Consider the following 27,853-nt stretch of genomic DNA (forward strand, 5'->3'; position numbering starts at 1 on the left):
AGCCTATTCAAGAACTTGGGTATCGCTTTGTTTTTTGTGTTAAAAACGCGCCAAAATTCAAAGATAATGTCGCATAAGCATTGTGCGTGATGTGGTATAAGCGGTATTAGCATTGAGCATATTGCGGAAACTATTCCTATAAGTTCTCGAATGGCAGATAAAATATTGGCTTCATTATACCTTTTAAATTATGATAAACCTATGTATATAGAATTAATATTGGTTATACTTTGCTCTTGAATTTTCTACATAAACATTATGATTTTTTTAAATTTTGTAATAAATAAGACTTCTCTTTAAGAAGCCAAAGTTTAAAAAACGGACAGCCACAGTTCATTAATTTGTTTTTTGTATTTCTTAAATGGTAATAAAACGAAGCATTATTCAATTCTGATGCTTATTTTCATTGAGTTAAGGAAATAACATTTGTTACATACATTTATGTGCATATAATGTGCATTCCAATCACCAATAACTTTGATCCTCTAAATGAATTTGGTCAAAAAAAGCATTCTTCAGTTAGATGGACGTTATGGAAACTAATTAATTATCGAAGGACGTATTTGGACAAGAAAAATAGTGGAGAAAGGCCTACAAATGAGATATATGAGCCTTTGTATAAAAGATGGAAGATGTTAACAAAGAAGACAGGAGAGAATGTGAAAAGATTATTTGTGCATGCCTTATCAAAATTCACACATAGAAAGTAAAGAGACAAGCATCTATTTTTAATACATTTTCATTACATGAATAAAAGAGAAACAATGGAAATTTATGCATTATATCCCCGTCTACTTCTTTACCAATGGGAGGATAGCCTAGCAGTGGCATGCGGTGTCCTGGGTTCAGTGGCGGATCAAAGTTTGGACCATGCGGGAGGGGGCAAACTAGAGGTTTAGGAAAATTCTCTCCAGTTAAAAAGGGGGGGGGGGGGTTTGGAGATTTTGGAAATTTGAAATTTTCAAGGCTTAAAAACGATGGTTTTTTAATTATTCTTTCATAAAGAAAGTTTATCAATATCAAAGCCTGTAAAATAGGCCCTACTAAAAACTATAATTTATATTTTAATCCATTATTATAAATAAATTTACCAGAAAATATAATTAAATACTTTTGTGCAAAGAGGAACCTCCAAAAAGTTCAGTTTTATCTATAGATAGTTTACATTGTACTGTAAAGTATCTTTCGACCCTATGGAAGGTGAGGGGTTAGACCCCCAATGCGCCACTACTCAGGTTACCTCTGAGGTAGGTAATTATGCATCCTGCATGTCACAATTTTTGTATTCTTCATAAAAAATTAACAGAATATAAATTCTGGAATCGATGTATTATTCAAATTTATCATCTATTAATTATTCCCCTCCCCTTGGTCACAGATTTATTATGTCGCTCCACATTTGCATGGCCCTGGGTATTCAGGCTCGACTCAATGTGCCAACTGCAAAAATGAGCGGATGAGAACAGATGTGTCCCTCCCCAGCCAGCACATTATAAGTCATTGAGATAAGTTGAAAGGAAGAAATAAGGAAAGCACTTATCAAGTAAGCTTGTTATGGGTTTCTTATGGCCAGGCCGACAAACATCCTAATAGTCTACTGCACTCATGTTTAGATTCTTTGTGTTTGCACACTAAACTGAAACTAATATTTTTGTGCAAAGAGGTACCTCCAAAAAGTTCAGTTTTATCTATAGATAGTGTATATTGTACTGTAAAGTACCTATCTTAGCTTGTTTTCAAGGAATACGCTGAGCTCAAGTAAGTAACGATGATTTTTAGCACCTCCTTGATGCAAAATAACTTTTACCAGTTGATCAGACTAACAGGGAACGAGTCCAAACCAAAAGACAATGACAGGAAGCTGACCAACCTTGCTGTCCACAGTCATTTCTCCCACTCCTTCTTTCTTTGATTAATTCTGGATAAGCCCAGGACAACAAGGCACCATGCTACCAATTGAAATGCTATGCTGTGATACCAGAGTAGATGCCCTCATTGCACACCACTGTGGGTGGAGCACTTAGCTGCTGACCAAAGGGTTTCTGGTTCAAACCTTGGGTGGATATTCCCAAATCTTACTTGAAATGCAACCCATTTCATACTTGTTTAAAAGAATCCATTAATTAAGCCAAAATATAGTTAAGTTTCTCCTCTGTCAATCGTACTTTTCCCATCGCTAAAATCATCTATGCAAGATATTATGATGCAAAATTCATTGAGGTATTGGAAAAAATGAATTTTTGGACAATCCTAAATAAAATTCTCAAAGTGCCTAGGTGTCCAGGTCTAGATGAGGACCAGGGAAAGGAGGTGACCCCCCTAATCTGAATGGTTGATATTCTCATGCCTGTTGCTTAGTTCAAGGTGAGCTTTAGGTCCAGTAAAACCTCCATACAACGAATTTGTTGGGACCGGAAAAACCGTGACTCCACCATAAAGGGTTTCGATATTTAGAGGTGAGGTGTGGTTTGCGTCGTCGTATGGTTATCTAACAAGGTTAGACCACGAAAGTTGCTCCGCCTTTTTCAATGCCGTATTTTTTATGGCCTTCGGAATGGTGAACACATCCCTGAACTAGTAGTGGTTCCGTTGAATGGGCCTTAGTTTGGCTGTAATTAATTAATTTTCATGCGGTACTTTTCAGAAGCCGCGTATAGTATCATGATATCACCCTCACATCAGGAGGGTCAAGTGGGGTAGTGGTCAGCGTTCACGGACACCACCCGGGGAACCAAATCCTCCTAATGAGGGGGTGATATCATTAAACTATACGCGGCCTGTGAAAAGTACCGCATGAAAATTAATTAATTACAGCCAAACTAAGGCCCATCCAATGGAACCACTACTAGTTCAGGGATGTGTTCACCATTCCGAAGGCCATAAAAAAATACGGCATTGAAAAAGGCGGAGCAACTTTCGTGGTCTCCCCTTGTAAGTGTCTCGTATGCTTTAGGTTGCAAGTGGCGTATGTTCCTCAATATTGCTTTGTTCACTAAAAAATTTTCCTATAACAATGATAGACATTCTTTATTATTTATCATCAAATAATGTGGCTATTTTCACTGCATATTTTTGATAGAAATTATTGTTTTCTCATCCATTCTGCATAGAGCCTCAGCGCTTACTTAAGCTATGGTCTTAAGTTAAGGGAACGTCAAAAGTGATGCCTCTGAATTACGCATTTTTAAATTTATTTATAAATTTCCTGAGTTTCTGGTCGATACTATTCTTGAAGTGAAATAATTAAAGTCGATTTCGATTGGCAGTTTTATGGAGCAATTTTTCTTGTAAGAACTTATATTGCTATTTAGTCTTGTTGTGTATGTAAACAATGTATCCATAAACAACGATGCAAGTTGGGCGGTTTAGTTAAAGGGCGATTTAGTTACCACGAGTAAAAACGTGGCAGTGGGCAATGCGCTGAGGCCGCAGTGGCAATCGCAGATGATGATGCCTTCACAGAAGCTGAACACGACCGGCATTCTGTTGGCACACCTGCTCTTCTGTGGCAAAACACAGTACTATCGTTGATTTGCGTTCACCTAGCTAAAGCGTCAAGTTTCCTCCAAAACCTCCTTTCTGTGGATCTCTGGTGTGAGCCCTTTGGAGCGGAGTGGTTGAGATGTTGCAGTTCTATTTCCTCCTTATTATGTACATATCGATGGAAAAATTGCTTGTAAATGTAAAATATTACGTTTTTTTTCTCAATAATCCCTCCTAGATGGGCACTTTCTTTGTTTTGAGCCCAAGCGCAGACTTCACAGAAGGAAATTTTCAGACTTAGCGAGGTTCGTTACGGGAGGCTTTTCTTTGCGTACATTGTCCATTGTACGGGTCCGGGGCTGGGCCAATGACTTTGAAATATGGAGGTTTCCTTAAAATTTCGCTGTATTAGGGGTTAGTTAAATAGAGGTTTTACTGTATGCATAAAGAGTATACCCTCACATCTCAAAATCAACCTTTGGGTTGAATCTCTGAGTGAATGAACTTCTTTACTCATCTCCCTGTGAACAACCCACTATATAGGCTGTTATACACAGGGCACGTCATTGCACAATCTGAGGTGTGCACAAAGGCGCAATCAAAATTGCATCGTGTGAAGGAGTGAATGACTGGAACACATGAAAGATGGCAAAATAGCCCCTGCTCTCATTCCAAGCTCGCATACTTCTTGCATTTTCAACATGTTTTCAGTGCTAACCTGCACAATGACCTGCCCCAAGTAAAACGGCTTTAATACTCCCTGAAAATGCTCGAAAAACCAGTTAAAAAAGGAAAGTAACTGTTGCACTGATGGAGCACTCGAAGCATTGTGGGGTTTGGTGGCTAGAGTGCTGGTTTACCACCCATTTGGCCTGGGTTCAAATCCTAGTGGTGGCAGAGATTTTTCGGAGAATGCCCACCCTTTCCTCCATACCCTTCTCTCATGTTGAAAATGTCCTCATGTCCTCAGCTGTCGGCCACCGCCTCTAAGTATCATGCAAAGGGATCGTCAGAGCATATGGATCATGTGTAGCATTCATTTCAGCACACCCATGACTATACCATACATAGAGTTGTTTGTATAGGTTAGGGTAAAGCTTCCCTGGATTGAGCCACTGTATGCATGTTCCTCATTTTTTAGAGTAGGGGGAGAAGGTACTTTTCCTGCACCATTTTGTACTCATAGGAATTATACTGAGGGGTGTCTGAGCACTTCAACAGGGCTTTGAACCTGGAATTCCATATTACAACATCTCTTAGATGTCTTCAACATGTTACAACATCTCTACATGTTTTAGATTTATATCAACCTAATTTAATATCATCTTCTGCTTGGTTTACTTTCATGAATCATTCAGGAGATTACAAATATATAGTAGCAACATTTTTTAAATGAAATCATTACATGGAATGAGTAAATGAAATGTAATTGCTACCAGTAACTCAGATACCCCCGAACTGTGATTAGCACTCAAATACAAAACACCATCATTGACTAGAGATAGAAGAGGACAGTAGCTTAGTAGATGATGACCCAAGGATGACATTCTCTCCTGCGTCTGTGAATGGGCAAACGGCATTTTGGGTGTGGGCTTGAGGTCAGAGGAGAGTCTCATTGGTTGAGTCATTATTCAATGGTTGCCAAGAAAGTAATGCACATTATTATTTCTCTTTGGCATTTATTCATTGCATGTATTGATAATTACACACAGAAAATAGTGATATTTCAACTAACCACTCTAATTTTCCACGTTAACTCCAACCCATAATACGGCCCTCCGATTGCGCAAAAAAAGGACATGTTTGTACCATTGGTATCAATCCTTGTTCTAGTTCCCAACCGCTGCAAATCTTGGAGCACTGCCAAACAGCCTTCTGATGCTCTCATCCTCTTAGCCCAGTGACTTATTGCATTCCTATTACCAGCAAATACTCTATAGACTCTGCACAAACGTTTTTGAATAACGCCTACAGTTTCCTTCTCTGCAGTAATATATACATGGCGGAACATTGCTCATAATATATAACACTTCCAAATGCCATTTGAAGTTGTCCTGCACCTATGCTATAGCTGTTGGAAGAGCCAGAAATTTTGCTTGCACTTTCGTGAAACTTCAGATAATTCATATGTGACATTTTGCATCCGCACCATTGTTGTCAAATGAGAAAAAAATTGTGGTGCATTACTTCCTAGGCAACCCTCGTAAATTGTGCAGTTGGTGCTGGTAGAAAAACTTGGTTGCTGGAGTCCATTCATCATTTCAATTAAATTCCTAGTATAAAACGGAAATGATGCTGCTGTGCAGTTTATGAATGACTTTCTCCTCACAGCAAACATTCCAAGGCCGTAAATGCCTCAATATTTTAGGAGGAGATGGTTTTGTAGGTTTCTGATGGAAAGCCAAGGAAAAATAACTGTAGTGTGCATAAAATTATTTATTTATATATATTTTGAGTAACAATTATTGATGCATGTTGAGTAATACAGAAGTTAAAAGACATGATGTAAGATATTTGAGATATCTGTAATGTCATAGGATAATCATTAATAATATACAATGTCAGTACTCCTGGGGAGTATGTATAAACATGATTTTAAAAAAAATCAAAAATGAGGATTTCAACATCTCATATAAGATGCCAGAATATGCTAATAAATAAGTTTATTAATTTGAACAATTAATAAGTTCTAATACATGAATTGAGGTCTCCATTAAATAGAGTGAACACAATAATCCTCTATGCTTTCTTCACTCAGTTTTGTCTTCTACCAATGTATAGACACACATCTGTGTGATATCATTTGTTTTCATTTAACTCTCACATTTTGTACAGCGCATATGATCTGACAAAGAAGAATTGCTAACTTTTGGCATCCATTGAATCTATTACTCTTACACTTTCAATGATAGAGTCCTCTCGGAAACATGTGCCAATCCGCTAATGGTCATATAAGGGTGGCTTCTTCCACATTGCTACAGGTCTAACTCAGATACATCATTATCCACTGACAGTGCTCTATATCTTTTACTTACCACAAAATAGTAAAGAGCTGATCCAAGCCCAATTGCTAGTAGCATTCCCACTAATCCCATGATAATTCCTCTTCCCTCGGGACTGAAAGAGCTTGGCTCTGTTTGTGGTTCTAAGAAGTCAGAAAAGAGGTGATTACCCCAACAACACACATTTGGATATACATATGTATATATATTGTATTTTCATGGGTCACATACATATATATTTTTGTTATGTATTACATCTGTAGTACATATGTATTATTGAATGTATTTCCTTTGTATTCATACATATGTAAAAGTGGCACTTGTTACACGATAAATACATTTGTATTTTTTGTGTATTTTGAAATTTGGATACTTATGTAAATGTGGTCAAAAATACACAAAAATACAAATGTATTTATCGTGTAACACGAACCACTTTTACATATGTATGAATACAGAGGAAATACATATGTAAATGTGGCCAAAAATACACAAAATATACATTATGTATATTTCCTGTAATACTTGGGAGGTAGATTTTCGTGGCGTCTTGCGAAACGTTCATAAACATTTTTTCCAGAAATAATATGTTCACAGCAAACGCCAGATTTCCCTATTTTAATGATCATTCATCCATTCGAATTTATACCCAGAAAGCTTAAAAATAAATCATATACTAGTCGATGTGAGCAAGGGTAGTAAATATGGCGGCTATTTATGTTAATTTGTAAATGCACGCGAAATACAGACGTATTACATATGTAAAATTCAGTTTCTATCCGCGAAATATACACATGGAAAAATGGTTCACAATACATGAAAAATACAAAACATAGTACTTGCACAGATCAAAAGTAAAAGCGAAGTTTGATTTTTTAAACAATATTTTAATGTAACTGTTTAGACAAAAAATTAAATTCTCAATTCCGCGGCTCACTGTCGCTAGGGAAGTGAGTGGGAGTGATACAGTTATAATCTCGTTGACAGTAAACCTCGGCCTCGGCATTTCGTTCGAGACTACGAGAACGTGCTGTAGGAGGAACTCCGGCATCAACGCTAATAAACAAAAGGAAATCCGTTATTAACTAGCTACTGATGTATAGTTAATTTTATATTTGTTTGTATTATTATACTAATTGGAAGAATTGACATAGTGTTTTAATCCTCGATAACCGGTGCGTGTGGATGGTGTGCTCAACCCGAAGCTATGTTTTGCTGGAAATGTGCTTCAATCCCACACGTTATTGCGATTCGTGCAAGCCAGCTCCAGCAGTTTCCTGTCACTGGATTATTAAGGTAAGGTATGATTTATCTTTTATTGTATTGTACGCCTACATAGACTACATTAATTATGTTATTTGAGTATATTTGGATACAACTATTGGCGCAATGTGTTGACCACATTGCGCCAATAGAGGTAATTATATTGTTTATGTTTGGCTATTGTTTTCCTTTTTTGTTGAGTTATGTATCGAGGAGACTGGTCTCCATTGAAGTTATATGGTAAAACATAGTAATGTCAATCTTGTACGTAGGTATAAATTAATAGATTATGCGTCGTATAGTAATTCCGTGCTTCGCGGCTGAAGTTAAATTTTTTCTTCTCTTAATTAAGAGCAGAAAAAATTGTTTAAGGAATGTTTTCGTTCACGTGTAAGTTGTTTTATCGCTGTTTATTACCACAACCTACTGTATTGTAGTTCTTGCATTCCTAGTTATCCTATGCTTTAGTCGTAACATCTTTGACCGTAGACTTATCAGCGTAGCCTTGTCACTAATAGATTCCTAGAGGTTCCGAGCGGTTTTGCCCTCTACTTCTAATTATTTAACGAACAAGAAGTATTGGTCGTGTAATATCTGTTCCCTTAAAGCAAAATGTAATATTTATTTCATCTTGAAATGCAGTCAATCAAGGTGCATTTCGTCATTATTATTAACACAAGATAAATACGTAATTTTCATGCGAAAGTTTGTCATTATATGTAAGAAAAATGTGCGTACGGGCCAAATTAATTACTTATAATTTTCTTTTCATGCTCTTTCGCGCATACCCAGCAGGCGACGATGTAAATAGCTTGGCCTGGACAAGAGGAGAATGGATTACGGAAAAGACGACGAAGCAAAGCCAGAAGACCAGGTGGAATTGTTAATACCGAGGTAAGCTTTGAGGGAATTTTTTTTTTTACCATAATGGAGAGGTTTCTTAAAGTTAAGCCTGAAATCATCGGTTATGTATGAAATTTATTTGTTTGAAAATTTGATATCACAAGTTTATATTTTTTCTGTGTGAGTCATCCGCTACTAAATCATGGTAGTAATATCCCTATTGAAAATGCCCCATTGATCCCCGCAGGGAATTGAAATTCCCTGTAGTTCCCCGCAGGGATTCTTAGTTCCCCATAGGGATCTATTTTTCCTTATAGGGAATTGAGGTTCCCTATGGGGAAATATAATTCCCTGCAGGGAATATCGATTCCCTGTATGATATAGTGGAATCCCTATAGGGAATTTGAATTCCCTACAGGGAATTAGAATTCCCTACAGGGAAATAGAATTCCCAACAGGGAATTAGAAATCCCTGCAGGGAATTATAATTCCTTACTGCCCAGACAACACTCGTTCATGGAATCCATGGTGGAAAAGTGATGGATGTATCCATGATGGATATAAGGAATGGAATCCACATGGATCATAGATGGATTTCATGTAGAAGTTTCCATCATAACTACCAAGGAAATGTACCATGGAATTCATTTGGATTCAATCCATATTCCATGATGTAATGTTACCTATGTCAAAGGAGTTTTCCGTTTAAATTTAAACGATGGGTAATTTATGTATAATTTTTATATTATTGAATTAAATTACTCGAAAAATGGTATGTATCGTATGCATGTGGTCACCCATATATCATTCTAGGCTACAAAATGTGCAAACAGCGACAACCAAGTATTTGCACAACTTTTGATAACTACGGAAAATATATATTTGGCGTATAATACACCTAATTTACAAATTTTTACCCATTATATCACGTACTTATTTAAATATGACGGATTAAAATTCGTATTTCGAAACTTCCGCCAGAACGGCCGGCGGCCATCTTACTAGCCATCGCTATCGAAACAAAATCGAAACTATCGAAACTGTGTTTACATTCGTTGTTACTGTATTTTGTGAAACTATCTGTGCTGGAAAATCTTGTTTTTTACAAGCAAATTTACATCGAATTACGCTGTGGAAGAGGAAAATAATACGTGTTTCGCAGTGGAGACTAGGAAAAGGGATTGGAAGATTACTTTCTCAGTCACCATGAAATCAACGCCGGAAAAAGTGGCTCTAAGATGCACGATGAGATTTGAGGAAGGTGCCTTTTTCAGCATAGTAGTGCTGAGAATGTAAAGTGGTAAATGTAAGTAAATGGAACATTTTCTTTATTCGATAGAAATCACCAAATTTGTGTATCTACTCTTTCACGAGTAATACGATTTATGAATCCCTAATTTCAATCCAATAATTATTTAAGATGAACATTATCATTTAGGTATTGATTTGTGTCTTCAGTAAAATTTTCACTAATGCCTTACAGTTGGAAGAGAATGCAGAAAACTACATGCACTGGAAAATGATGTAAGGTCCTTTGATGATAAAGAAAACAGTGACGCCACATGTATAAGATTGCCCGGATGAGAGCATCCCAGTCTCTCCAGACTGTCCCGTAATTAGGAAGAGAAAAATTCTCCTGCTGGAGCATGAAGAGCCCAAGGAGGTGCAAAAGGAACATGCTTTCCCCGGAAATGGTAACGAGAAGGCTGATGAAGAAAATTCGTATCCATTGATGCTAGAGGACCACATTATTCCTAACACAAGTGAAAAACTTTTACAGAAAAGAGGGTACAAACTTAGATGAAGTATAAGATCAAACAGGAACAAAGAAGTGGCTGTTCTCGATCAATTGGTTCATCAATCTCGATCAACTTCTCCAATAAAAGTTGAAAATAAGTGTTTTGCTTTACCCATCCTTGCCAATAATTTTGAATGTGACGTTTGTGATAGTACCTCCAGTGAAAACTTGGATTTATCATTTTGAGAGAGTGCCTGTAGTTATTCCTCAGACTGTTCAGAGCATTTAGAAAATGAAGTGAAGGAAATCAGTGTAAAGCACACAATATTTTACATTATAATAAATCCTACTCTGTTTTTGAGGATACAATGTTTAGGTTACAGTATAATTTCCTCATTATTTGATTGTATTTTTGTATTTACTAGGCATCTAATGATATGCCTAAAATTAATAAAATTCAATGATTCCCTGCAGGTTCTGGCCCATTAATTTTGGAGTAATTATTCAACTATTAGTTGTACTTTAAGGTATGTGTTGCCTCTAATGTAAAAAAGCTTAAGTGATTGAATGTTAAGGGAAATTAACTTCCAATGAAGTCAGTGAAATGTTATACTTGTATTGGGTATTTATCCATTACTCTCGGTTATATCTGCAATGAAAATTTAGAATACAATTTGTACACAATGTACCCAGGATTCCCTATGGGGAATGATTCCCTGCGGGGATTGATTCCCTGCGGGGAATGATTCCCTGCGGGGATTGATTCCCTGCGGGGATTGATTCCCTGCGGGGAAAATCCCCATTGCCAATTCCCCGTAGGGAATTTCCCTGTAGGGATTTACAATAGGGATATTAGTATCATGTAATAAATAAGCATACCAATGGATTCACGTTTTCCTAGTTAATTTATATTTAAAAGTAGTCATATGATCTTTTCTCATATTTCTCATTCTTCTTAAGAGAAAGGCTATTAATTTTGTAAAATGAAAGCATATCCCCAAAATATATGATTTCTCAAAGGACAAGGTCAAATCTGTGCTAGTTGGGACCTCGACATTATTGGTAAATGAAAAAATTTAAAACTTATGTCTGGAATCTATCAGAGAAGCCAAACTTTCATTTGCATTCAGAATACAGAATTAGTACTAAAATTACAGACTTCACAGAATACTGACTGCCTATATGAATTGATAAAAATAAAATTGAAAGGCCTTGAGCTCCTATTCAGATCTTACAAAAAGATATATTTTTGCATGACTTTTAAACTTGACTTCTTCTTTTCTCCTTTCAGAAAGTGGCTAATTGTGCAGAGTTGGTTTCCTGAATTCAGGTTTCTTCTTGTGCAATGGGTTACAACGCTTGTTCCGTGCTAACATTTTTTTCTATTTTCCAACTCAAACCATTGTTTGTACTTGATTTATCTTTGTGCCATTTTTTTTTACTAAGTTTCACCTACTGTTTGCTGGCCCTTAATGCTTGTTAGCAATATTCATGGCCACACTTGTTATTTGTGTGTATTATTTTATTTTTCTCTTTGAATAAATGTTTTATTATCTGTACGTTCTGGTTTCCTTTTATTTATTCATCCGTTTGATCCATATTGATATTAAGTGGATGTGGGTCAGAAAATCAATATGTATAATTCGTGTACGAGGGCCTGCAGATACATATGTATATTACATGTAAGGATATTCAGATTTCCAATTTGTAATACGCATGTATACATACATCCTGAGGGACTTTTGAGCCACTTTTACGTGAAATATACAGACGTAATACGATTGTATTCCATTGTATACATATGTATAATTCATGTATGGGTATTCAGATTTCCAATTTGTAATACGCACGAATACATACATCCATAGGGACTTTTGAACCACTTCTACGTGAAATATACCGATGTAATACGATCGTATTCCATCTTATACATATGTATTTGGTCACGTTTTTTGTGTGTATTATTGATGTAATACAAATTCCGTGTTATCTGGGTATCAATGGGTGGTTTCTCTCCATCATTTTGACTTGGGCATTTATTTTGGGGATCAGTGTTCTGGCTTGTTTTTTCCTTGATTGAAGCAATCTGTGGGTTGGAATTGTGTTGCAGTTGAGTCAAATTACCACAATCTTTGATTGCATCCCAAGTATGGCCATGCAGTTGTTTTGGCATGTCACATACAACAAAATGATTTAGTGGATCCATATTTCTTGCTACCCACATATCTCGTAGCTCAGCCATTTTACAATCGCACCTCCATGGATTATTTGACAAGTCGAGGTATGTTAAATTATGCAAATGAGCTTTAAGCATGTTAAGATCCAACATTCTTAGGATGTTATTAGATAAATCTAGTTTTTCTAGGGATGGCGTCCCAGAGAAAGTGTTATTTGGCAAAGACAAGATTCCTGCCTTTGAGAGATCAAGCACTTTGAGAGTTTTTAAGTGGAGTATATGGAAAGAATAATTACTTGCTTTATTATTAGTATTATTGATTACTTTTTCTGCACTGGTGCTACCTTGAGAAAATAAGCCAAGATCCTTGGCCAAGTTTTTTACAAATGAATCTGGGCGTAGATGTAGCAAATGTGTTAGTGATAGGTCTAAAACTTCCAAGTGGCTAAGTTCTGAAAATGCGCCTTCCTCCCAGCCCAAAAGAGGATTTTTGGAAAGATTAAGACTAACCAGTGACGTGAGACTAGAAAAAAAATTCCTTGGTATGTGTTTGAAAAGATTATCACTAAGATCTAAATGCTCAGCATTGTTTGGCTCTGAGAACAGGCCAGGAAAATCTTCATCAGTGCGGGCAGATGTCAGGTAATTATCATGAAGTATGATTTCTTTGATATGGGGATTGTTAGCAAATATATTAGGTGGGATCTGGCGTAAATTGCATTCTGATAAGTCAAAAACCCTCAGGTTTGGGTTCCTCCTAAGGAAGAATTCCTTAAGTTCCAATCGGAATCTTGTTTTGATTTTCATCACTTCCAATCCTGTCAACTTTGCTGGCAAATTATTTGTGAGTTCATTGTAATCTTCAATATTTTTACTAGAAAGTCCATAGGCAAATACATCTAAATGTGTAATCGAGGCTGAAATCAGTGGGGTGGAAATGGGAGAAATCCTGAGTGTTAATTTGAGGTATCTTAATTTACTATTGTCCTTGAAGAGGTCACCATTTACATTTTCATGTTCATTGAGACTTATCTGCAATGTTTCAAGATTTTTAAGGCTCTGAAATTCTTCAGAATTTGTGGCTGAAATACTGCCATCAATTTTTAAGTGTCGAAGATTTGGCAGAGAATTTAGGGATAGTTTGTGTATTTTAATTCTTACCCCAGAGAGATCAAGGGTTTCAATTGAAGGTGAAATCAGAATTGGAGTTTCCTGGTTGCCATCATTTACATAATGTGTAAACTCAAAATAATCAACCCAACTGTATGACTCGATATTATGTGTGCTCATGTTAAGAATTTTAAGATATGAATTGTGCTCAAATGTGTCAGAAGGTAAGTGGAGGAGATTATCACTTAAATCTAAATGGGAGAGGAAGGTAACATTATGAAAGATTTTTGGAGGAAGAGTTCTGAGAATATTGTGGTGCAAATTTAAATATTTCAGGGATGGAAGTGAAGAAAATGCACCTTCAGGTAGATTCGATAGTAAACAATTACACAAGTCTAATTCCTGAAGTGTTTCTGAGATCAATATAGGTCCCGTCAAATTCTCAAATTTAAGGAAAACATTGTGAGATAGTAACAAAACCTTAAGCATGGGACTTCCTAAGTCTTTTGGTATTTTTTGTAAAAGATTGTTGGTAAGATTTAAGTATTCAAGAGATTTTAGTTCTGATAGGGAACCACTGTGTAATGTTGTCAATGCATAGTTAGTTATGTTCAGAGCATTTAGGTGCTCAAGTTGTGGAAACATTTTTATTTCTGATAGTGGGTTTTCTGACAAATCAAGAGAGACAGTCTCAGTGAGAAAATTTTGTGGGACAGAAGTAAATCCTGCTCCTCTGCAGTCAATGTGGTGATGATTGAAATCACAGTGGCATTCGGGCAAGCAAGAAGATTCATCCATTTCGCCCAAGACTGTTGTTTTCAGTGTGAATAGTAGCAGTGAGAGTGCCAGCTGGTATCTTCTGTAGCCATTATCTCTAGGTGTCATAGTACAAGAGTTGGCAGTTACCTGAAATACAAACATTTTTGGAATGCAAACATCATAATAGATTCGGAAAAATGGGATTTTACCCTCTGTATTTATTGTACTCATGCTTATATTCATGGAAATATGCTTATTTCCTTGCAGTGGTGTACGTATGTTGGTCCTCATTACATATACCTTAAGCCTGAATAACATAATCATTTTTTTCATCACTCTTAGTGATCACTTGAGCGATTGCTTTTGAGGACTGGAGAAGTGATCACTCTAGTGATCATTTTTCTGAATTACATGTCCCCTCCTGCCATCGTTTTTCGCATCATTTCCGATATCACTGCTCATTGACGAAGGACCTACCTGTAATCGCTCCATACGACCATGCATTTTGATTGACTGATCGGGTTTTAGTGACGGTTACAGCAATGGAAAAAGCAACCAGATGAGTGATGAAAAAAGCGATGGGAATCCTCGTCATTGGAGTGATCGGGAAAAGCAATTGCCAGCGACGATCATTTCTGAGTGATCACTCGAGTTATCGTTGGAGTAATCACTTGAGAATGACCAAAATAATGTTCGTGATATTTAGGCTTTATACCTATTCACCCATGCGAGGACTATTGTGTGGCATTACGTCGTAAATCTAGTTGATTGTTCACGTAAGCCCAGACATAGGGAAATACTCCAACCGTCGGTCACAAGCTGGATCAGGGAAAGACTCCACAAACAAGAAAATCAGCTCACAAGAAAAAATTGCAAAAAGTAATTCACGAGTATATTCGTTCTATAACTATTCAAAGTAGAGTATTCAAAATCACAAGTATTACAGAAAACAATGATAGTAATTCATAATCCCAAAGGAAACACTACCAGCTAAATACCCGCAGAATAATTGCTCTAAATTTGTCATGCCTCACTAGACATGTGCCTCCGACCAGACCACGAGCAGAAGAGAGATTGCCTATGCAAGGCGAGACAGGATTTGAGGGGAGGGATTCTTCCAGGGAGTGGAGGGGTAGCCAGGCGAATTCAACTACTGCCCACTGATGCGTCACTGCCCCTGCAGAAACGGCCGCTCCGCAAAACACCATTCCCTGGTTTCGAGACAACAGCATACCAGCCAGAATTTTTTCCCCTCAACTTCTGGGTTGGAGACATCAGTTGAATCAGAGGGATATTCATTGGAACACATGGAGGGGAAGGAGATACTGGGGTGAGGTGTTGGAGGGAGAGAGAGTTGTGATAGGACAATGGTAAAACTTCTCACTCCAAGTGCAATACTAAGGCCTTAGCACCGATTTCCCCTTGCTTGCCAAGGAGTAAGTATTTCTCCGCAGTAGTCCTATATAAGTCTTGCATTGCAGGTAGGTTAGTTCGGGGTTGGTTCGGGGTTGTTTCGGGGTTGTTTCGGGGTTGTTTCGGGGCTGTTTCAGAGGCTGATTCCAGAGGCAGGATTTCCAGAGACAGGATTTTCCAGAGACAGGAATTTGCGAGACAGGGCACCTTGCTACAGGGCCCCTTTGCGCAAAAAAACCTTCTGCGGATAAGTTCGGAGGAAGTTCGAGGAATTTCTGGGGGGGGGGGGGGGGGGTACCAGAAATTTTTGGGGGGGGGACACTAAAAAAATGCCACATCTGTTGGCAAGTATCTACCTTTGTACAATGGTTTGGTCCCAAGGTTCATTCATTTTCAGTTAGGGCACCACATGATATGGTATTCCATTTACATAAATCATCACCATCAATGGTCATCAATTATAAGGTTGGTTTGATATAGCTCCCCTCACAGTTCTTCTGTCAGCCTATCTCTTAACAACTACGTAATTCTTCGGCTTTATTGACAACCCAATTTCAGAATGGGTTATCCGTATAACACCCAAGTACCTCCCAAAGCAAAGTTCTGGCTATGTTCCTGATATGTACGAATGTTGTACCAAAAGTAAGGTTCCCATATTTTTTACAAATACAAAACTTTGTTTATTTATATTAATTTTCACATCATTGAAAAGCTTACACTTTTGATTATTTTTCAACGTAGTCTCCATTTTTTTCGACACACTTTTAACCCTTTCGAGACCGCGGAGTTTTCGTCTTAGCTTGACTGCTGTACCGAGCCCCAAGAGACTCTTCTTTCTCGTGGTACGGAGCAATTTTGGAGGGCATTCGTTAAGAAGGGTCTCGCTGAACCTTTTTCGACCCCTACACGGTGGGACTCCACATTATCTCCGACTCCGAGAGTAGTTGTGCTCCCTCCTTTCCGGGTTTACGACCATACCTGCGGCATTGGTTCGCGGTCAACTTATGTATTGCTTATATGTATTTAGCAAATGGATAATTGTTGCTTGCACGTAAATTACAGACATAGAATATAATTCCTCATTTTTATCTGAGCATTATCAAATTTTAAACGAAGTTCTAAGGCTATTATCAAAGCATTTAACGCAGCAACAATTTCCATGTTGATGTTTATACATAACTCGAGATATAAGTTAATATTTGTCGTAGAATTTCGTTTAAAAATTCTAAACGCTGCTCAAAAGACAAACAATTCAATTCTTAGTTTATATTTCTTGAGAAATGAACAAATATTTATTTCGAAAATTGACTCTATAAACAATTGTATGACCGCTGTCCCTTACCGCTGAGAGGGGTTATAAAAGACGAAGGGTCCGGGTACCTGCTGCCGGATTCGGAGGGTTAATCCTAAACCCCGAAGCGTTGGGTTCCGAGACAAAGGCGACCTAAACCCACGACCTTCCTGAAAGGGGGAGAGCTAGAAAACGTATATATACGGGTTTCATTTTCTTGACCGGGAAAATCTCACACGTACATATACGCCCGTGGTCTCCCGGGTCAGGAAACGTCCACACGTATATATACGTGTACGGTAGGGAAAAGGTTAAAGACAGTGGTCCAGCTTTTCTATCCCTAAGTTGAGGAAGTCTCCTGCCAACCCGCTCAGGAGGTGTGCGACCTCTGCTCAGATTTCATCGTCGCTCTTGAAGCGTTTGCCACCTAAGAGTTTTGTTTTGGGGATAAAATGAAATACCCACGCTTCATCTCCGGTGACAATAGAGACCAGCAACTCCTCCCCCCTAAAATTATTGAAGGAATTTGCAAGCACAGTCAAGGCGTTGCTGCATGTGTCCGTCAATCAGCAAGCTCACATCTTGCGTAAACCCAACGTTTCTATTAAAGTTCTTACAATTGTGCTGTGGGAATCTTCAGGAATGCATTCAACAAGTTCACGGATAGTGACCCTCCAATCTTTGAGCAGCTCACTGTTGATCTTCTGGACAATCCAAAACCGGCGGTCTTCCACTCCGTTCTTCATCGTGAATTTCCGTGCAACCCTCGACAAAAGCCCTGCAACATTTGCAGACAAGCTGATTGGACATGCACCTTTCGCCATAAAGTTCAGTCAGTTGCTGAAGAATCTCCAATGGCGGTAACTTCCTTGCAAGGAAATATCGGACTACTGCTCGATCCTCACAGTTGGCAAGGACGGGGATCATCACTTTCATTGTTGACGGTTGCCAAGCCAATAATGAGCGACAAAGTGAATCGTGGGCTGGCGGTCTCGAGAATAGGGGAACCACAGTGCACGGCAATGTTGTGGGATTTAGCCTTTCACCTTTGCTCAACATTGTAGCTCATTGGGAACCTTACTTTTGGTACAATCCTCATACCTCTTTTGTAAGGGGCTTTAGGTCTAAAGGAAGGCACAGTTGAATTTTTCAGATGGATATGCTGAAGCTTTACTTGTACCTGTAAAAATTTTCCAGTCGATATTATTCAACTTCACTTAATATTTTCCTCTGTGATGCCAATTTGTTTAGATTAACCATTATTATTCTCAGTTTACTCCATTTTTTAGGAGAGACTGTTGGGTTCTTACTGCTAAGATTTATTTTTTGCATGCTTATACCTTATGTTTACCAAAGGATATTATGGAATGACCAATATTGTGCTTCTCGTAAAATTTGTTGACATCATCGATTGCTACCAGGTTGTTGGTAATTTTTACCCTCCTAAGTTTTCTATCAATAGCTCTAACGTCCATGCATGACTAAATTCAGGTGATAAGTACGAAATACCGACCTATAAGTTAACCACAGGTAGTCAGAAATCCCTGTCCTTACGGTGTTTAAACGACCAGTGTAGGCCAGCTACTGGCCTTAATGTTCTAGTTCTAAACGTTCAGTGCTTGAGAAACAAAACTTTGAAACTTGCTCATTTTCTCAGCATGGCCAAATATGATCTATTGTGTATCTCTGAACATTGGCTACACCAAGAAGAAACTAAAGTCTGTCAAATCCAGTGTTTTTAACTTGCTTCCATATATTGCAGGACATCACATAAAAGCGGAGGAGCCTGCATATTTGTTTCCATCCACACTGAATATAAGAAATTGAATATAGACAAATTTTGTGTGGACTTGCGCATAGAAGCCTCTGCATTTTATTTGAAAGTGTATAAAATAGTGATTGTTTCTATATGTATCGTTCTCCAAATGAAGATTTCAATATTTTCTGTGACCAACTAGAGAAGTTATTGGGTTATTTGACTAAATATTCAGTGAACATTGTTGTTGTTACTGATCTAAATGTCGATATGAGCATCACATCTAGTAAAACCTCACAGCTTGGTGTTCTCCTAAGATCATACAATTTATATTGTGCTAATGTTAAGCCAACGTGGATGAAAGCCTGCCTGGATAAAGAACTAACTACTTTCGATAAGAAAGATTACACTTTGAATGTAGTGGATCCAATGTTATCTAATCATCAAGCCATCTCTTTCTGCATTCACACACTTACAAATGGACTGATTAAAAGTAAAACCAAAGCCATGCTAACTAGGTCTATAACACCGTTTAAAATTGACCACTTTAAATTCCTCTTATCTAATATGGAATGGGAAGCAGTTCTTGTTGGTCATGATGGCAAGACCAATTTTCCTCTGTTTCTTGAGAATTTCTTGTTGCTCTTTGAACAAGCCTTCCCTAAAAAGACCATAATAGTCAAAAATCACAATGCAAATGAGATTAATTGGTTCACCCCCATCTTGAAATTCTTAGAAACCTTATGTCAAATTGATGCATGTGTCTTTATAACCAATATCACTTTTGTATATGTTTAGTTTATTTCTGTTTTGAAGTTCATTTGTTGTTTGTTTTGTTTATTTGTGAGCATGTTTGTTTTTATTTTGATTTCTTTTATTTCTTTGTTTGAGACAATGGTATGGTGATAAAAGTAAATAATGAATTGTTAAGGAGAAAACCATCTTGAAGTGGATGTAAAATACGATTGAGTATAAAACAGAGTGTCAAGTGATATTTACATTGAATGTAATCACTGTGATACGTTAAAATTCCTATCAAGATTACAAATCTAAGAGAAATGCTGACTCCAAAAACTTCTACTTAGATTCAAAAAAGAAGTACTACAAAGAATTGCAAACAGCCAAGCATATACATAGCCAATAACAACTTCATTAGCAATGCCCCCAATAAGTGTAAAGCAGCTTGGTGTATTATTAAGAGTGAAACAAGTCTCTTGCAAAAAATAAGTGGCACGACTCTTAAACCTAAAACCTTAAATGAACACTTTGTGTCATCAGCTAAAAAAATCTTGCCAGATATAGGTCAATCTAGACAAACTGCTTGTGATTACCTAAATAAAGTCACTATTAATAATACTCCATTTCAATGGAAATCAGTGTCCTTCAGGGACATAATTCAAACAGTCCACAAACTCAGAAATTCAAAAAGTGAGGATATATATGGTCTCTCCAATAACCTCATTAAATCAGTGATTCATTTAATTGCCCGCCCAGTATCACAAATCTTCAATTCCTGTCTGAACAGGGTCATTTTCCCGACCACCTTAAATACTCTAAAGTGATCCCAGTCTTCAAGCCTTGTTTCCCTTCAAGCGAATAAATCTTTCGCCTTTACTGAAGTCCGGGGAAGAGAACTGTCCAAAAAGCTACCAACCAATTACTATATTATGCCAGTCTTTGCAAAAATTTTTGCAAACATAATGTCCACCCAGATACATACACATTTTGAGAGTACCAAGTTATTTTCTGAATCACTGTATGGTTTTCGATCTGGAAAGTTAACCACAGCAGCTGTTGAATATATAATCAACAATGACATCAGAGCTATTGAAAATCGGCTCTGTTTATCCTATTAACCCTTTGTGATTTATCCTCAGCCTTTGATCGTGTTAATCATGACATTGTCATTCAAAAATTACGACACTGTGGTTTCCAAGGTATGGAACTTAACTTACTGAAATCATATCTCTCCAACCGTTATCAGAAAGTAGTGGTGAATGGCAATCATTCTCAATCTCTGCACAATCAATATGGAGTACCACAGGGGTCAGTTTTAGGCCCACTTTTATTTCTGGTACTTGTAAATGATTTGCCTAATAATGTCTCTTTTGACTGTGTATTGTATGCTGATGACATAACTTTTCTCCAACCCTGTAATGACTCTGGGGAAGCAGCAAATTTAACACCAACAATTCTGGAACAAGCTAATGACTGGTTTGCAGTTAATAACTTGATACTCAATCAGAATAGAACCCAGTCCCTCCTCTTCAATCTCAAAAAAGAATTTACTGGTCCAGTGAAGCTCCTTGGTCTTCACCTAGACTCAAAACTTGATTGGAGTTCACATATTCTACAGTTCTCAATAAAACTCTCAAAAGCCACTTTCTTGATCAGGAAATTAAAAATGTGCATTTCTGACACTTACCTCCTACCAGTTTATCATGCTTTTTTTCATTCCCACCTACTTTATGGTATCAGACTATGGGGACATGCCTGTGAAGCTCATAAAGTACCCATACTACAGAAGAAAATTGTGAGAGTAATGTGTAATGAAAATCAGTTACCTTATGTACATTGTTAACCCTTATTCGTGAAGCTGAAAATAATTATGTACTGTCTTCAATTTGTATATTTTCTATTGCTTACTGCATGTAAAAAAGTATCTAAAAGTGTATGAAACTAGGGCTGATGTCCACAGTTATAATACTAGAAATAAAATTTACATAGAGGTAACTAGATGCAGACTGGCCAAAACCTAAAGGGTAACTCTTGACATTAAATTTTTTAATATGCTGCCCTAATATGCTCACCATACAACCTTTAACAAGTTTCATGGTGTGATGGAAAAGTGGCTACTGGATAGACCATTGTATGATATTAAGGAATACTTTGAACTTGATTCTTCCACCTTGTGTTTTTGACTTCATCCATTTTTTTAATATTATTTTTAATGCTACTTAAATGTTACTATCAGAATGTAAACCATATATGTTTCAACTTTAATTTTCTAATTGTTCAATGCAAAAATGACGACATCCATCACACGTAAATGTGTTCAGGATGAATAAAGACTTTATTATTATTATCAAGTATTTTCATTAGCGTAGGAAATCAACAGAGATAGTGATGACATTATTTCACTAGCTATGAATATTATTCTACCATTAATATATTTAACTGGCACTTTTTGCAAATAGGCAAGCAAAGTAAGCAGGGTCACAGCTAGGAGGGGTTTAAGGTGCAATCAATACGTTGATGTCTGGGGGTATGGCATACCTGGCAGGGTAAGTGGGAGGTGCGGGGGCCCTCCCAGAGAAAATTTAGGATAAATAGTGAGTTTTGCGACTTTCTGAGGGATATTTTATAAATCCTTTCAAAATTCTATAAGTAATATGAATGCAATTAAGTAAAATGGATTTAAGTTTTAAAAAAGTCTGAGCTCTGGGAGGGTTTTATCCCCTAAACCCCCCCTATATATGCTAGGCAGCGCCACTATAAGTAAGAACTAACAATTATAAGAGTAATGTATTGATCAGGGTTAATTATAATGACTATGGAACTAGAAACAGAATCAAAAGAAAGGAATGCAGCTTTAATAATTATTTATGCTGCTCCTCATTCTTTTGGAACCTTGGCATATTTCATTTCTAATTCCAAAAATGTAAGATATATAAATATGTACATATATCCAATTTTCAATATGGTAGAAAAGTGAAATCAGGCAACGTTTAAAAATGTGGTAATTTTTGAGCCTCAGTTTATCTTAGAAATGGATGAGATATACTGGAATGAGACATCTTATTGGTGTGGCCGTGTTGGCATTGCGGGACATCTTGGCAAAAAATGACGCAGTCATATTTATTCAAATAAACTTGTAAAAAAAATAGTAATGGGCTGAGAAATTTTTAACCTGCTTTTTTTAAATACCATCCATTGTATTCCGTCTTTGAATGATCAAGGCAATTCAGGCATATAAAAGTTATCAAATTCATATCGTGATGATTTGAGATATTGAGATGCAGCCAGATCCTTAATTATTGTTTCACTTTGGATTTCTGAGCCCTTCTGATTTGAGGCCTGTAAAATTGCCGTCATTCATATCCGCTTTGCTATGCAAAAGAAACTCTTCCAAAAAAATACTTTACTCCGTACAATACGAATGAATTATTAATATTTGCCTTCCTTATAGGTACAGGAGAGCTTAATGAATTGGAATATGAAATATGAATATGTAGGTACTAGTAATCAAGGCAGTGATGTATAGGTAATCGTATGGGGATATATTTCAGTGTCATAATGACTGAACTAACCTTCGGGTTGTATCACTGAATGACATACCTGGTGGATGATTAAAATTAACTTATAAATTAAAGTAATAGCATCTGAAGACAGAATGAACCACCTTTTTTTAACTGTATTCCATATCTTAACACTTTAGTTGCTCAAGTATTTTTATTTTACTTTAAAGAAATAAGCATGAAAAAATATTGCAATGTAACTACATCTTAAGTATATTTCCATGGCCCTTTACTATTTCTTTTACATGATAGGCTAAAGACACATCCAAAGTGAAGCAAAACCAAAGGATCTGGCAGGATCTCAATTCATCGTAAGATTTGAAATTCATTGATTTTAGATGCCTGAACTGCCAATGAAAGAATACAACCAATGATATTTAAAAAGAAGTAAGTTTCAAAATCACATAAAAGGCTTAATCGATATTGATTTCTCTTATTTACTTGGTAAAAAAAAGGACACCCGAATTTGAATGCATACTTATGCGTATGATTGCATACTTCAAAAATTCTTCCGCCAATATTGCTATTTCTTTTATAAGTAAATAAAAAGACATATGCTAATTAATTATTACTTTATATGCGATAAAAATTGTTTGAATATACATATGTGGTTATCATGTGTAACGAGCCAAACCTACAAACTAGCATCATATTTTGCCGAAAGGAATACCTAACACTGCACGCCCACTTCAGTGCCAAAATATCCTAGACGCGAGATGTATGGCCCCTAAATTATTATTCAGTGCATAATTATTTGTGAGCTTATATCACAGATTTCCTGTCTCGAAAATATCAAGAAGGAAGTTAGGACTGTGTCCGGCCTGTTCCAACTTGCGACCAATTGATTCCGAGTAACATCCCAAGTAACATTGACCGTTTGGCCTCGGTTGGGGAACCGTAGTCACGGTTGGCTCATTGTGGGTGGATATGCCTACCAAATTCCGCTGTTGGCCCAACGCAGATTTTGTTCGTCGGCCCAACGAAACGGTTTATGCTGTTGGCCCAACGGAAATCCCCAACGATGACCCTACGAAATGGATTATCATTGGGCCACCGTTGGGACATCATACCATTTCCTCAATTTCCACCATGAGAGCTGCAAACAAAATTCCGACAAGATCTTCAACGTAGAGATGGGCGAAATTCCATTGTAATCGATTTATCGTATTAAATGGTTATCGTATCGGTAGCATCTATTCATTAAAAAATAGGGATGGCATAATCGCTTGCTTTGACAGTCAGTGCTACCGACTATGTGCAGGTAGAATAATTATTTTAAGGTAATAATTTAAGAATATATTATAAGATAATTTTTGGAAATGATGTATAACTCTTTTTTAAGTAATGTTCTGCTAATTTTCTGCTGTTTTCAGCATGGTATTTGATATAAATGGTTCCAAGAGGCGGAGGCTTCTTTAATACGACTTGTTAGTGTATATATCCCGGAGGGCACATGAAAAATTGTAGACTTATAAGATCTGTATGTTTAGAGTCTAACTTAACCGATGGAAGTTCGATATGGGCCGTGAATAAGCACGATGTATACCTTGATTGCATACGTTGCAGGATACGGTTCACATGTTTCCCTAGCAACCTAACAACCAAGACTTGTTTGGTTGTTAGGGCTTTGTCTTTGTGATAGCAGTGAAATAAGCTCTTATAAAAAAATTTTTTTTAGAAACCAGCCTTTATATTTAGATTACAGGGGATGAGCAACGTTTATATATGACACAAAGCAAAAAAACTCAGTGACCCCGAAAAACCAAAAGTGACGTATTAAAAAAGTCACTATATTTATTACTACGAATCTGCAGGCGCTCGAAGGGAAGAAAAATTTTTTGACGATTTTCGAAAAAAATCTAAGTGCCGAAAAATTTCCAAGTCCAGAGTCCGGACCTGGGACGACGGAATTCGGACGAAATTTTTCCAAGTCCGAAGCCGGACCCGAGACGACGGAGGGACTTTGAAAAATTTTCGAAAGCGGGGGTCTCGCCGAGTAAAGCAAGACGAATCCCCCAAGCTAGGGCTGAGTCGATGGGAAATTTTATGGTGGATAACTTTTACTGTGGTCGCAAAACACGAAAATCGACCATTTGGAACTTCTTTGATCAAAAACATGTTTTGGGGGGCTATAGGTTGACTGGGGGGTGGTTAAAGGGGGGTTGGAGAGAAAAAGTTATATTTTCATGTATTGTCATCGGAAATGAAGAAGTGTGCAAAATTTCAGCGTTTTTGCTTCACAGGAAGTGAGTCAAATTTCAGTTACAAGATTTGTACCAGACAAACAGACAGGTTGGTGAGTTGATATAAAGACTGTAATAAAATAAGTCGAGTGCTTCTAACAAAAATAAGGCATTGACCTCATTTGGTAAGTCTTACAAAACTGGCATTCCTAAAATCATGTTACCTTAAACAGATAGTTTCGTGGAATTTTAAACTTTTCATCATTAATTTAGATAGATCAATATGTATATTTTTTCAGATTGTGGCATATCTAGTATAAGTGGAAGTTTTAATGAAAACAGTGTTTCAATGGACAAAGTGAGTGATTTAGTCCTCTCTGAAGAGAATGAGATTGAATTTGTATGAGTAAACCTAAATAACAACTGGACAATTATTATTTTATGGAAAATACATTAACTGTTATACTCAATCAGTGTTTCTGTGATTCCTATTAATATCCCTAAATCTTGCACTTATTAATCCAATTAAGTAAAATGGACTAAACTTAACAATTTCGTTACCGAAGACCAGAGAATAGGAATTGTGAAGGCAATTGAATCAAATAACTCAGGGGTGTACATCTTGCAGTGTGACATGTTTGAAATTAAGGAGGATTTATTTGAATTACCTCTTAGAAGTGGTACCATTGGTATATTTGTAGTAAAAAACTTAGTACCTGGATGCAAATTGCAGTCCACCCAGATTTTATCTAAGTGTGTTTTGTTGCCCTACAAAGAAGATGGACAGTTTTTGTGTGTGCCATATTGTAATATGGAAAGGTGCTGTTGAAATTTTCGTAATTTTGTCCTAATAAAAATTGTCCTAATTTGTGAAAATAAAAGTTCGGGACCTTCTGAACTGATATTGATTTTTTGTTTTCCACTTTTAACCACTGTAACCTTACTTTGTCCTATAGCATTGATTGTTAATGTATTTAATTTCATTTTGATTTATAGGGAGTTAAAGGTAAAGATTCTATCTACCGGTATCATATCAAGTGAGAAGGTAAATTAATTTAACTCTCATTCTATAAAAATGAGAAATGCCAGTAAAATATAGCTTTTGTGCGGAAACGGATGGCAGAATTTAAAAGGGCCAACGGTGTATCGTTGGAGAGGGGTTGGCCTCTGGTTGGGAATACGAAGGCCCGACTGTAATGCTCTGTTGGCCCATCGTTGGGGAATCGTTGGTTGGGATACGGTTGGCGAGGTGGCCAAATCATACCATGGGCCAACCGCTGTATGTGTCCCACCATCTGCCAACAGAGGGCCAACCAAAAATGTTACTTGGGATACTCAGTTCACTGGACGCAATTGTTTAGTATTCTTATTCTACTCTTTTGAAATTGGGCATCATTTCAATTCCATCAACTAGTCACTGATGCAACTACCTTTGATGCATAAAAATGTGGTGAAATCAAATGGGTATCTATGCATGTACATATGTATTTTGGAAATATACTCTGTTACTTTTTAAAATTTTCCATTAAATATTTAAAAATATATTATATAAGATATGATCAGCCATCTTTCATTAAGTTAAACATTTTTATCTTAATGCATTTGAAGTGACTTCAAGCTAAATTAAATAACAAGGCATGGCTCAAAAAGTAATGGCACAATTTAAATACATATAAAAAACTAAGAATGAGCCATGTATGTGCTAATTCTTTATCATCTCCATCTATTTTCTACTCTTCAGCCTTCTTCTGTACGTAATACATGGGTTATAATAATCCAATGGGAAAGAAATGCATTGGTAATAGGCATAGCCACAGGGGCCATCCCCCCTCCCTCGCCCCTCCAAACCAATTACCTTTAACAGGAAGAATTAAAAGAAATCACAAATTAATTCCACTACTCCAATATGTGTTAGCGAAACAGCTTCCTGATGACCCATGAATTGTGTAACTTGAAGTTCCAAATTAGCATAAAATGTGATTTCTAGGGATAAAATGTTAACATTTTCCCCAGAAGAGGGTTCCACCTCCCTGACCTCCTTGGTCATAATCCTCCCCCTCTTGCCCACAGCACACTCCTGGCTACGCCCGTGTGTTAGGAAAACATGATGTTAAAGCTGATCTATTATTATATTAATGCTGATCAAATTATTGCTTATTGTTGTCTAATTTGTGACAATTGATGAATGGGATCCAATTTAAATGTCTATTATTATCAAATTAGCTATTAAAAATTGCCTAATTATGATACAAAAGTTCTGAATAGGAAAAGTAAATGATTAAATTGTCACAAAACAATGAGTCAACATAGCTTAGCCATTATTCCAGCCACATATTAGATTCTTTTATTACGTAGACCCACCTGTTATTGCTAGTGAAATTTTTCCTCAAATTTGTCCCTTGTCGATATCTTCACTGGAATGTCACTTTCTGCAAGAAGTTGATAATCCTTTTTCATACGTCCTTGATACCACTGGTTTATGCCAATGATAGTAAGGAATGCCTAGTTAGTTAGAAGACCAAAGGGAAAGAAACCTGT

The 27,853-nt window shown here is 36.9% G+C and overlaps 1 protein-coding gene and 2 long non-coding RNA genes across 3 annotated transcripts; 1 reads left to right on the forward strand and 2 right to left on the reverse strand.

The window, feature by feature from the left end:
* Positions 1-5,904: 5,904 nt before the first annotated feature.
* Positions 5,905-13,997, reverse strand: LOC124153877 (SLIT and NTRK-like protein 2). The gene is made up of 2 exons (XM_046527259.1): positions 12,325-13,997; positions 5,905-6,652 (listed from the first exon to the last, which is right to left on the reverse strand). Exons 1-2 carry the CDS (start codon positions 13,793-13,795, stop codon positions 6,459-6,461), a joined length of 1,665 nt encoding a protein of 554 aa, XP_046383215.1. The 5' UTR covers positions 13,796-13,997; the 3' UTR covers positions 5,905-6,458.
* On the forward strand, positions 8,813-10,247 carry LOC124153878. Its single transcript, XR_006863777.1, has 2 exons — positions 8,813-9,897; positions 10,075-10,247. It is a non-coding gene; the product is annotated as an uncharacterized LOC124153878 (long non-coding RNA).
* A 449-nt stretch (positions 13,998-14,446) lies between the features above and the next one.
* Positions 14,447-27,848, reverse strand: LOC124153883. The gene is made up of 2 exons (XR_006863779.1): positions 27,677-27,848; positions 14,447-14,521 (listed from the first exon to the last, which is right to left on the reverse strand). It is a non-coding gene; the product is annotated as an uncharacterized LOC124153883 (long non-coding RNA).
* Positions 27,849-27,853: the final 5 nt, after the last annotated feature.

The sequence above is a fragment of the Ischnura elegans genome, chromosome 2 (genome assembly GCF_921293095.1).
Source record: "Ischnura elegans chromosome 2, ioIscEleg1.1, whole genome shotgun sequence".
In the NCBI taxonomy this organism is placed as follows: Eukaryota; Metazoa; Arthropoda; class Insecta; order Odonata; family Coenagrionidae; genus Ischnura; species Ischnura elegans.

What these genes read in the sequence shown, in the direction of transcription:
- LOC124153877 (XM_046527259.1), bottom strand. Translation starts at nt 13,795, where the DNA reads ATGAGCACACATAATATCGAGTCATACAGTTGGGTTGATTATTTTGAG. An exon ending in AGAGAAACCACCCATTGATA is followed by an intron (nt 6,653 to 12,324) that starts CCCAGATAACAC and finishes GTTGTTGGGGTA; the next exon opens with ATCACCTCTTTTCTGACTTC.